The sequence below is a fragment of the Mobula hypostoma genome, chromosome 9 (genome assembly GCF_963921235.1).
Source record: "Mobula hypostoma chromosome 9, sMobHyp1.1, whole genome shotgun sequence".
NCBI classification, from domain to species: domain Eukaryota; kingdom Metazoa; phylum Chordata; class Chondrichthyes; order Myliobatiformes; family Myliobatidae; genus Mobula; species Mobula hypostoma.
Window position 1 is genome coordinate 31,373,853 of NC_086105.1, and position 11,510 is coordinate 31,385,362.

Here is an 11,510-nt window from a genome sequence, read left to right on the forward strand (position 1 = left end):
CTTTATGCCGTTTTTGAAATTCAGACACAATGAATTTTCAGTATATTGTGGAGCTGCTTAGTATTTCTCAGGAAAATTGGATTCAATAAAATCTTATCAGTTGATTTTAACAATAAGAACCATATCAGTGTTCTCATTTTAGGAGTTCAGCAATTCTTTTTCTCCTTTGTGTGGCATTAAAACAGAATTCCCATAAAGATACCCAATCTTCAGTTCCAGGGTTTCTAGTACAGAGTAGTCAGATCTCTCTCTCTCTAATATCATGTTGTGTCAATTTCAGCCTGTTCAAGGAATCTGCTGCAAGATCTCACAGCTGACAGCATTTAACATCAGGGAAGCCTGATTAATGTCTTTTGTTCCTGTAATGTCAAGGTTGCTAAGTACTTGGATGAGGTACCCTTCTATTTCTCTTTCCCCCTGCTGGCTTTTGGTGATATTTCTGAAGCTTTTGGTTCATGTCATCCACCGAGAAATCTGATAGACATAGACAAATCTCTACAGAAAAATAATCGAAGATGCAAGAAAGGTTCAGACATGACTGTGAGCAGTGTGCAGAATAAATGGCAAGCTTTCAGGGTGCTGTTGATTATTGATCCTTTAAACAGTGGATTTCAGGGAAAACGTTGTAACTAAAACATAGAAATACAGAGTAGGAGGCGGGACGACTCTGCAGCACTGCAGGCAATATAGCTATGACTGATCCTCCATCTCTGCTGTACCCCTGCTCCCTCCCTACTCTACTTGTTGCCTTAATGTCTAGAAATGTTTCTATCCATCTCATAATAAGTCAGTGACTTGACCTTCACAACCTTCTGTGATCGGGAATTCTACATGTTACAGCTCTGACTGAGCAAATGCCTCCTCACCTCAGTCCTAAATGTCTTACCCCTTATTTAAGAATGTGACCTCTGATTCTTGACCCCAGTCGAGAAGCAAAGGCCATCAGACGAGGAAAATATCTTCTCTGAAATCAATCTGATAATCTTGTCAGAAATTTTGTGAGTTTCAATTAGCCTCTAAACACCAGGACTAATCAATCATGAACATTACCTCACATTTTTAAAATATATATTATTTCTGTTTTGCGCCATTTTTAATCTATTCAATATATATATATTTACTTAACTGATTTATTTACTTACATTTTCTTCTTTCTATATTATCGTGTATTGCATTGAACTGCTGCTGCTAAGTTAACAAATTTCACTACACATGCCTCTGATAATAAACCTGATTCTGATTCTGATTTAATTTGTCCTCATATGAAAATCCCACATCCCTACTCCCTCAAAGACAAGTACATCCTTCTTGGGTGAGGAGACTAAAACTGCATTCAATTCTCCAGGTTATTTTGTTACTTTTTCCAGACAGCTGAGGCCGAAAACCATACTGGAGACAAATTCTGGATTTTGGACGACGATAGATATCAGTTAGGGAGTCTTCTCAATCTAAAGGAAAAGCAACATATCTGCATATCATCTCATGTGGTTCCACCTATCACCTGCCAGCACCTGCCACACACCTCCCTCTCACGTCTGTATACTGGCAACTTCTCCTCTATACCACAGGCCTGATGCACAATCTCAACCCAAAACCTTTGCCTGAGTAACTTGTGAAATATTGTGCTTCTTTGAAAATTCATAACCTGGAAAGACATTAAGTGATCTGAATGTTGTGCTGTTGTCAAGATATGTAATGTTGTTGTCCATTTTGTCTAATAGATGACGAGATATGTGAGCTATCCCTCGGCCTTCAAACCCTTCTGTCTCTCAAAGTAAGTCTTCTTAGGCAACCCTACAAATCTGGGATGACTTGCCTCCTTTATAATTAAGTGAATCTGTATTATCGGGGGTGGTGTTGTAAAGTTGTGGGCAGTTGTTGGAGAACCTTTGTTTTATAGATATTAAGTGAAAGGCCCTCTCATGGGCTTCAGTGAACAAATTGACAACAACTGGAGCCTAGTGTTCAAATTTGCATAGGTTCAAGTGTTCCCCACCTGTCTATTGATTCAATTTCAGCAAGAAGCTCTTTTAAAATGGGGTGGATCACTGTGACAAGAAGGATTGAGAAAGGTGTTAGGCCAGTAACATAACATCAGTCCACATCAAAATGGGGCCTGCTTAGGATAAGATTACAAAACCCGGTCACGAATTCATGAACCTGACTGCTGCCTGGCACAATTTCTGTCTGTTTTATCAGTAAGATCTTTTCAGCTGATTGGTATCCTGCCAATAATTCATAAGGTTTGGCACTGATCTGTAAATAATGGTCAGGGTTGCGATAGATAAGAGCAATGTAGATTGTTGTGCAGAGGAGGATTAGTCTCATATATCTCCATACAAGAAAAAGTCAAAAGTTGACTAAACACTTCCAAAACATTGTGAGTTGTTTTGATTTTGAGCAAGAGTGTAAAATGATCAACTGTACATTTTAAAAGTTGCTGGTGAACGCAGCAGGCCCGCCAGCATCTATAGGAAGAGGTACAGTCGATGTTTCGGGCTGAGACCCTTCGTCAGGACAAACTGAAAGAACAGCTAGTAAGAGATTTGAAAGTGGGAGGGGGAGGGGAGATCCAAAATGATAGGAGAAGACAGGAGGGGGAGGGATGGAGCCAAGAGCTGGACAGGTGATTGGCAAAAGGGATATGAGAGGATCATGGGACAGGAGGCCCAGGGAGAAGGAAAGGGGGAGGGGGGAAGCCCAGAAGATAGGCAAGGAGTAGAGTGAGAGGGACAAAGGGAGAAAAAGGAGAGAGAGGAAAAAAAAGTAATAATAATAAGTTAGTAAATAAATAAATAACAGCTGGGGTACCAAGGGGAGGTGGGGCATTAACGGAAGTTAGAGAAGTCAATGTTCATGCCATCAGGTTGGAGGCTACCTAGACGGAATATAAGGTGTTGTTCCTCCAACCTGAGTGTGGCTTTCATCTTGACAGTAGAGGAAGCCGTGGATAGACATATCTGAATGGGAATGGGACGTGGAATTAAAATGTGTGGCCACTGGGAGATCCTGCTTTCTCTGGCGGACAGAGCGTAGGTGTTCAGTAAAACGGTCTCCCAGCCTGCGTCGGGTCTCGCCAATATATAGAAGGCTGCATCAGGAGCACTGGACGCAGTACATCACCCCAGCCGACTCACAGGTGAAGTGTCGCCTCACCAGGAAGGACTGTCTGGGGCCCTGAATGGTAGAAATGAAAAACGAAAATATTCTGTGGTGTATAATGGGTGGTCAGTTTAATATCCTCTTTACCCTTGCTGATATGTCATTCCTCAAACTGGCTGGTACCCTGGCCTGTGTCTCTGAAACAATTTATATTATGCCTTGTATTTTTAGGAACCTCCAACCCATTTTTTTTTGTACTAGTTGATCACTTTTGTTGCTACGATTAATAAAACTGCCAATATGCACAAGTCTAGATCACGTAAACAGCAAACGAAACGTGACCAGTTGCTGTAGTTTTTCCGGTATTAATAAGGAAACAGAACAATTCAGCACTGGAACAGACCCTTCAGCCTGGAATATGTGTGTCGAACTTGCTGCTGTTTCAAACTAATCCCACCCATCTACATGTGCTCTCTAGCTCATTACCTGCCTGTTCATCTGCCTGTCTGAATGCTTGTCAAACGTTGCTATTGATCCGTTTCTACCACCTCCCCTGGCAGTGCATTCGAGGCACCTATCACTCTGCGGTTAAAATAAATCTTCCCTGTAAATCTCCTTTAAACTTTCCCTCTTTCACCTCAAAGCAGTGCCCCCTTATATTTGATGCAGCACTGGACGACGATCCTACATTTGACAGTTCCTTGAATCTTTTATGTTTTGCTGATCAGTTAGACAGGGAAATGATGTGAAATTTTTTGTAATTAATTCCCCTTCAACATTTCAGAAATCCTAGTAATGAATTCATAATCTACTGTAAGGATGCTGTAAGTTTCCCTAGCGCCTGTGCCCTCTTGTATGTGTGCATATGACTATAACTCGGCTCAGACTTTGACAACAGAAACAACATGTATAACACTATAACGTCTGCCCACCTTACACTAAATACTGTTCATCTAGCGTTGCCAGAGGTTCGAGAGGTCGGTGTTCACACCATCAGGTTGGAAGGATCTCAGCCTGAAACGTCAACTGTACTTTTTTCCATAGATGCTGCCTGCCTGCTGACTTCCTCCAGCAGTTTGTGTGTGTTTGTTGGATTTCCAGCCGCAGATTTTCTCTTGTTTGTGATAATTCTCACCAACTAGTATTGATATCAACCCCCAAGATTTAAGTTTGTAATATTTGTCTTCATTTACATGTTCTGACATGGTTCTATATTTTCCCATTGCTGCAGCCTTCCCAACCAGAATGCATCTTCCATTTCTCCACTCTTGCTTTTCTCTTCATCAACATTTCCCAACATTATCTGGAGAACTGATAGTCATCTTAGTGCACGTTCTGAAATAGTATCTACAAACCATTCCATCTTCCTATTTATTAGTTTTTCAAAACTTCATCAAAATTAATCTTTCAACAAGCTACAGCTGCTTTTGTATTTCATTTTTCTACAGTTCATTATTTTCCACTTTCAATTTGGTGAAACACCTTGGGATATTTTACAATGTAGGCACATAAGGCAAGATGCTGTTCATATTTATCTTGACTCAACCCTTTAAAACATGAGCCCAATTTTACTGTCAGCAAATCATGTATGCACTTACACTATTCTTATCATTTACCACTGCCAAAAAAAACAATGTTATTTGCTACAACACACACAAACTGCTGGAGGAACTCAGCAGGCCAGGCAGCATCTTTGGGAAAGAGTAAACAGTTGACCCTTCATCAGGACTGGAGAAAAAAGATGAGAAGTCAGAGCAGGAAGACGGGGGCAGGGGAGGAAGAAGTACAAGGTGGTAGGTGATAGGTGAAACCAGGAGGGGGAGGGGTGAAGTAAAGAGCTGGGAAATTGATTGGAGAAGGGGGAATCTGATAGGAGAGGACAGAAGCCATGGAAGAAAGTGAAGAGGAGGAGCACTAGAGAGAGGCGATGGGTAGGTAAGGGGATAAGATGAGAGAGGGAAATGGGAATGGGGAATGGTGAAGGGGGGGACTTAATTTACTGGAAGTTTGAGAAATCAAAGTTCATGCCATCAGATTGGGGGCTTCGCAGACGGAATATAAGGAATTGTTCCTCCAGCCTGCGTGTGGCCTCATCACGGCAGTAGAGGAGTCCATGGACTGACATGTTCTTTGTTACCTACAGTGTGTGATTGACTTGGAGAGGCGAGCGCTGTTGCTAAGAAATTCGGAAACACAACTACAATTCATAACTGAAGCAGAAGAAGAGCAAGAAAATGAAGAAGAGAAAGAGTGAGAAAAGTTACAATATTTTGGTATATTAAACAGAAAGCTCAAATAATTAACTAACATTATGAAGTTTCTCTCCATCTCTCTTGCTTTCCCTGTGCTTTAACTTTGGTTTACCTTACTGCAGAAGTAATCTGGCATGGATGAGAGAGAGGACAACAATGTAACATCTTGCCTCTCTTACCACAGCTCTCCTAGATCACCAAAACCCTGTTCCACCCTAATTTTCTTTTGGTATTAAAATAAAAGATCTGTTCACTTTGTCATCTTTATTGCTGCTCCCAGGGTTGAACACTCTGGTATTAAAAATAATTTACTTTTAATAAAATAATTTCTGCAATAATTAACTAAAATTAAATCCTAGCAGTGGGAAGTGTGAAAGATTACTTCCTCTTGTGGCTGCTTTTGTTGGTTTGGGTGCCAAAGATTATAAGGATATTTGAGATGATGATGCCAAAAACAGAAAGGTCCTGATGGAAGGAACCCTACAGGAGAAATAGACAACAGCAAATCTGAATAAGATTTTGAATGATCGGTAATATTTTTACCCTGTACTGATTTATATCAAAGAAGTTTAATTTTAAAAATACTAATTAATTCCTGTAAATCATTCTGCTTAAAACAAAACAATTTAGCAGTGGTTAGTGCACCATGTTATAAGAAAGCTTTACATAGATCTGATCTGTCAAAATTGTAAGTTACACTAATATCCTCTTTAGTGTGAGGCCAAGAGATAAAATGATTTTATTTTGATCAATAATTCATAAATGGTAATCAACTTCAGACAAACTTCCTTTAAGTGGATCTCCTGTGTTTGCTAATATTGTGTGCTATTCCAGTGAACTGAATCTTTCTCCATTCTAGTTTAAAATTCTGGTGGACCATGACAGCAGTCATTTTTTCTGGCTTTGAATTCCAATGTAAAAATGCTTTACCAATAAGCATACTGTGTAATATTCCAATAGCTCAACCTTCCCCCATTTTCTTCAATAAAAACATCATCCATATCCACAGCCTTTTTACCTGTCATTCTAACTGCAGATCAATTTGGATTGCAGCCAAGGACACATTTTTTTAAACTGTATACTCTCTGCTCTGTTGTTTTCTTTCTGCTAATTTTATTTTTACCCTGTTTTATTTCCAAATCCTATGTACAGCAGTCATTGAATTTGGCCTCTATGAGTCATTTTAAATACATGGATCTTCCTCTCAAAAATAATACTTTTGCTACTTAAATATGTGAATTAAGATAAAAGAATGCTGTAACTGGTCCAACAGATAAAGGCTCACATTTTACAAATGTAATTGTTGATAAGCAGCCTAATAAGTGCTGAATTTTTCAGGTTTAAATATAGGGCATATAATGTTGTAATGCACTAAAGCTGTGGAAACTTCAGTTAAGATTAGAAAATTATAAATGTTAAACACTTGTTTGAAAAAGATGAACGCCAATCATTTTGACCTTGGTGGCAGTGAAAGTTCTAGAAAAATAAAGGGGTCACATTCAAACATGAATAAAGGTGGATAAAGTTGGCCTGTATTTGTTAAAGGTAAATGTGTCTTCATTAAAATGTTAAGTTTTTTGATGAAGTAACAGAGAATTGATTAGAGAAAAGTCACTGATATGTATATGGGGATTTTCTAACAGTTTTTGATGAGGTGCTATTTTGTCTTCAAGTTTGAAGGCCATGGAATAAAGAGAGCTTTAGCAGCATGGATAGCATAGAGAGGAAATATAAAGTGATGAAAAATTGTTTTCAGAATGGAGGGAAGTGTGCAGTGCCCCAGAGCTCAATAATAGGACCTCTTTTTTACTTAATAGCATGGGCTTGGGTGTAGACACTCAATTTCCAAATTTGTATATAGTACAGAATTTGGAAATATAATAAACTATAAGGAAGATAAGAGAAGCTTCATATTAGTGAATGACCTAAAGACAAGCCATCTAGGTAGGTCATAAAATTTCAATAAATTAACCATCACAGGAAATGTGAAAGTCTATTTCTGCCCAAGCCACAGATGCCTCATCTGTGGGCTGAATGTTACACTCTTGACGGGCCATTTACAGCAGTAATCACTTGGAGCTGGGTTTTGGATTTGTGGTGGGGGTAATACAGTGGAAAGGGCTCTCTGCAGTTAAGGCCAATTTATTAGAGCTCCCGTGCTTTAGGACTCATCCCATACTCTAGTACAGAAACAAAACAATCCTCAGCCCATCTTGAATCAACTAAAATGCCTTGTTCAATGCTGACCACCTCGCCTCAGTTTCTCTTATCAAAATACAAATCAGTTTCTTTTCACTGCCTTCCCATCACAAAGCATAGACTTTGTACCTGCCCGTGCATCTTCGATCATCAAAATTATCAAGTCCAGAATAAGGTTTGTTACTCATTGGTAGTTTTAAAGGTGGGCAAGTTTTTCAACCAATCTGATAAGGAAATGTTAAATGTTTTCTAAGTCAAATTCAGATATTTTTATGAATTAACTCTGTTGAATTTGGCTGGCATGGGGGTGAAGGCATGAATTATGCCAAACCAAGCTCCTCTTCTGCAAAACAAAATCACAACTGTATAATGCAAAAATTATATAGAGGTACATCAATCATAATGAATGTCCAGGCCCAAGAGCAGCACATATGAACATTAGCTGATTAAAGCTGAAACCAAAGTTTGTCTACATTTAGCTAAAATCTAGATTCTTATGGTACTTTTCTTTCAAAGTTCTTCTGAAAATCACGTTAACCTACTTCAGTAGTCTCAATAAATATTGCAATGATGCAGGATTTGTCCTGAGCTTCTCTCTCCTTCGGGCAGTATTGTAATAGGTACAAATGAGGACCAGTAGGAATCTAATATTTACCAAGTGCCATTGGCGTTTTCCTATGTCGTGATGGTGAAACATTTTCCACATCTCTGTACATCAACGTGTTTCATTTTATTCAAAAATTGAAAAGTTCAAAATCTTTTGGGCCTTTTCACGTCCTCGTTGTTTTTGAATCAGGTATATTATGACCAACAAATTCTGAAATATGCCATTTTGTGGCAGCAGTGCAAGACACAAAAATTACTGTAAATTACAGTAAAAATAAATAAATCTTGCAGAAGAGGAACAGTGAGGTCGGGATCATTGCTTCATGGGCCATTCAGAAATCTGTTCACTGAGTGCTATCTTTTTGAAAAAAAATTAAAGGCAATCTAGAAAATCCCTTTCCATATTGGAAATATTGTTGAAAGAATACCATTTAATTAAAAAATATGTTTCATTTTGCCACTGTTTCTGAGCAGTATGCTATTGAAGCCTGGCATGGTTAGTTTAATTACTAGAAGGAGACTATGTTGTTGATTGCCCTCCATTCCTTTATATAATGTGCCTGGATTTGACGACTTCTCCTGCCAGTGATGGATTTAGAAGTTAAAGAGGAGTAACTTAACACCACCAACTTTGCACAGTTACCCCGTAGCATGATAATTTGGTGGCATTGTATGTTACTGTTCATAGGAACCAGAAATTTAAAGTTTATTATTAACACAATCAAACATGGTATGAGGAATATTAAATATTCAGAGGGAAATAAAGGCAATGGGCTAACAGCCCAAGCATTCTATTCATTCATGTACATATTTATAAGGCATCTCATTTAAGAAAGACGGCAAATGTTCAAGGTTTTGTTTACCCCCAATAAATAGTGCAGTGTTTCTATATGTTTCTATTTTGTTCGACCCCAATTCATGCATTCCATTCTGAATTTCAGTAAGGTATCACAGTAATCATTATCAGCCCACCAGTAGCTCAACTAGACATTCACTGTTGAAATTATTTAAATAACTAGTACTTTGCTTCAAAATTATATATGTTATCAATGCAATTCCCAATTTTATTGTCATTGATTTATATATCATAAAAGAAATGTGGAATAAAAAATCTAGAATGAAAAGAATGCTTCTGAACTTTTGGGAGGAAAACTAAATGTAAGATCTCCTCTATTTTGCAATTGATTTGTTCTACGATTACCAAGCATTGAGGTAGTAAAAATCAGAATTATTTGTAACATATGACATCCACATTCTTGCCAGGTTACTTTGGTGACAATGCTTTACATTTACTCTATATTTTGGCTCTGATGGTACTGTACAAGAGCAGTGTAATTTGTTCCTGAATGCCCAAATGCATGTTTTGTTTGTCCAGTGTGGACATTTCACAACAAACACATCAATTACTTACACTTCACAAGCACTGTCTTCTTACCAGTATTGTATGTTACCTTGTTACGCTGGTGTGCACCATGTTGTTAAAATAAACTGGCATTGTCAAACAGCAGAGTGTAACTGGCCTTGTGTTTTTAAATAAATACATAGATAAATATACAAAGAAATTAATTCATAATAGATACGGACGAGCACTGGGCACACTGAGTCAGACCCTACTGGATCCAGTCTCTGCAGACATGTGTGATTCCCACATGCCCAGACAGTATTTCTGGATGCAGAATACCAGACAAGATGACCCTCAGCATCCAAGGAGTATCACGTGAGTTAAAGGGGGCTTTCTTCTAGGGCCTTGATCCTGCAATGCCACCCTCAAAGAGTATTGTCCTTTTTTAAATGTTTAACTATTAATTAAAGCATTATGAAAAACAAAATAATGTAAACTAAAAGCACTTTAGAGTACTAATGAACAAAATCAGACAAAACTATTAAAGAAAGTAAACCTATTCTCACACGCTTACTGGGCCGATGGTTCAGTGACCTGTTCACGTCTGTTACGCCAGACATAAAGCTGAGAGCTTTGATGTAAAGGGCATCCACCCCCTCTTCTCTCAGTATGTCATTATTCCACTGCTGAGTTCAATGGTAATTTCAGCACCACAGTGGAAGATCAGATGTATCAGAAAGATAAGATATACATATGAAGGGGGTGGCTTTTCAAAATTGTATTCAAAAATTTTCAGCATTATCTCTGTAGCAATTGTTAAATCAATCGGATCAATTTACAGCAAAGTCTGATGTCATACTGGAAAAAGTAATTTCTTCTTTTGTAGTAATTCAAAAGGCAAGCGGCAGTGTGGGTGATTTTTGGTGTCAGTGCTACTGCAAATGCTGAAGTACAATAGAGAGAGGAATGAATGGCATACAGTCTGTAAAAAAAATTCAATAGCTCTCAGGACACCTATGTAAAATGAAATGCAAAAGCTAAGAGTAATGCTGTCTCACAGCCAGTAATATGCAAAATCAACGAGCAAGCAGCAATTCACGACAGAAGGACCAGCCCAGTTGGATATCCTCTCAGGCATCAGCAAGCAAACTTTGCTGCATTCTGATGAGAGCCCGATGTTGCTCATAAAGTTGCAATTCCTTTGCCACTTTTACCCAAATTCACTACAAAAGTTGCACGTTACCATCCAATTAAATTTCAAGTTATACTTTTTATATTCATTACATCTAAAATTGTGTTTTTTTTTTCTTTTCTGCAAGTTTTTGCTGATTCTCTGCCAATACTCCTTAGCAACCAGCTGCTCAGGAGAGACACCCAGACTGACTGTCTATGCTTTTGCTTAACAGAATGAGAGCTCGGTATGGAGTAAATTACAGACACAGACACACATATAAAAGCACTCTATGCATTTTTACTTGGTCCCCTTTTGGTGAGGCTGTTTTCTATGCTTGTACTTATTGGATCAATTGTGGAAGGGAATACAGGAAACCAAGCTGAGGGTGAACATATACAGAAAGAAACTGTTAAACCGACTGTTTAATCAATCAACATTTTAGACTACAGCAGTAACACCTTTCAATATATTGATAAGGTGTATGCTGATTTTATGCAGGGAAGTCAGTCAGTCACAAAGGAACATGGGTGTTATTAACTCAATATGAAGAAGAGGGAAACAAGTTGTTAAAAATGTAAGCAGGGTAAATGCTAAAGACCAACAAGAAAAATCCTAGCATAACAGCACTGAATTAACATTCAAAACCCTTTTAGGACAACAGAATTCCAAAATGAGCAAGGGTCCTACAGCAAAATCTAAAAACAGAAAAGGCCAGAAAAATTCATCAGGCTGGTAGAGAAACAGAAATAACATGTCTGATTAATAATTTTTCATTAGTCCTCAGAAAGTTAGAAAAAAACAAGTTAATATGTGTGTCTGTGTGCATGTATGTGAG

At 38.3% G+C, this 11,510-nt stretch overlaps 1 protein-coding gene across 1 annotated transcript in view; it reads left to right on the forward strand.

Annotated features, from left to right (window-relative positions):
• Positions 1 to 9,656, forward strand: part of nrip2 (nuclear receptor interacting protein 2) — a 52,996-nt gene extending 43,340 nt beyond the window's left edge. The window contains exons 5-6 of the mRNA XM_063057982.1: positions 1,722 to 1,774; positions 5,246 to 9,656. Coding sequence (XP_062914052.1) covers positions 1,722 to 1,774; positions 5,246 to 5,356 — 164 coding nt within the window. The 3' untranslated portion in view covers positions 5,357 to 9,656. The remainder of the gene's footprint in view (positions 1 to 1,721; positions 1,775 to 5,245) is intronic.
• Positions 9,657 to 11,510: the final 1,854 nt, after the last annotated feature.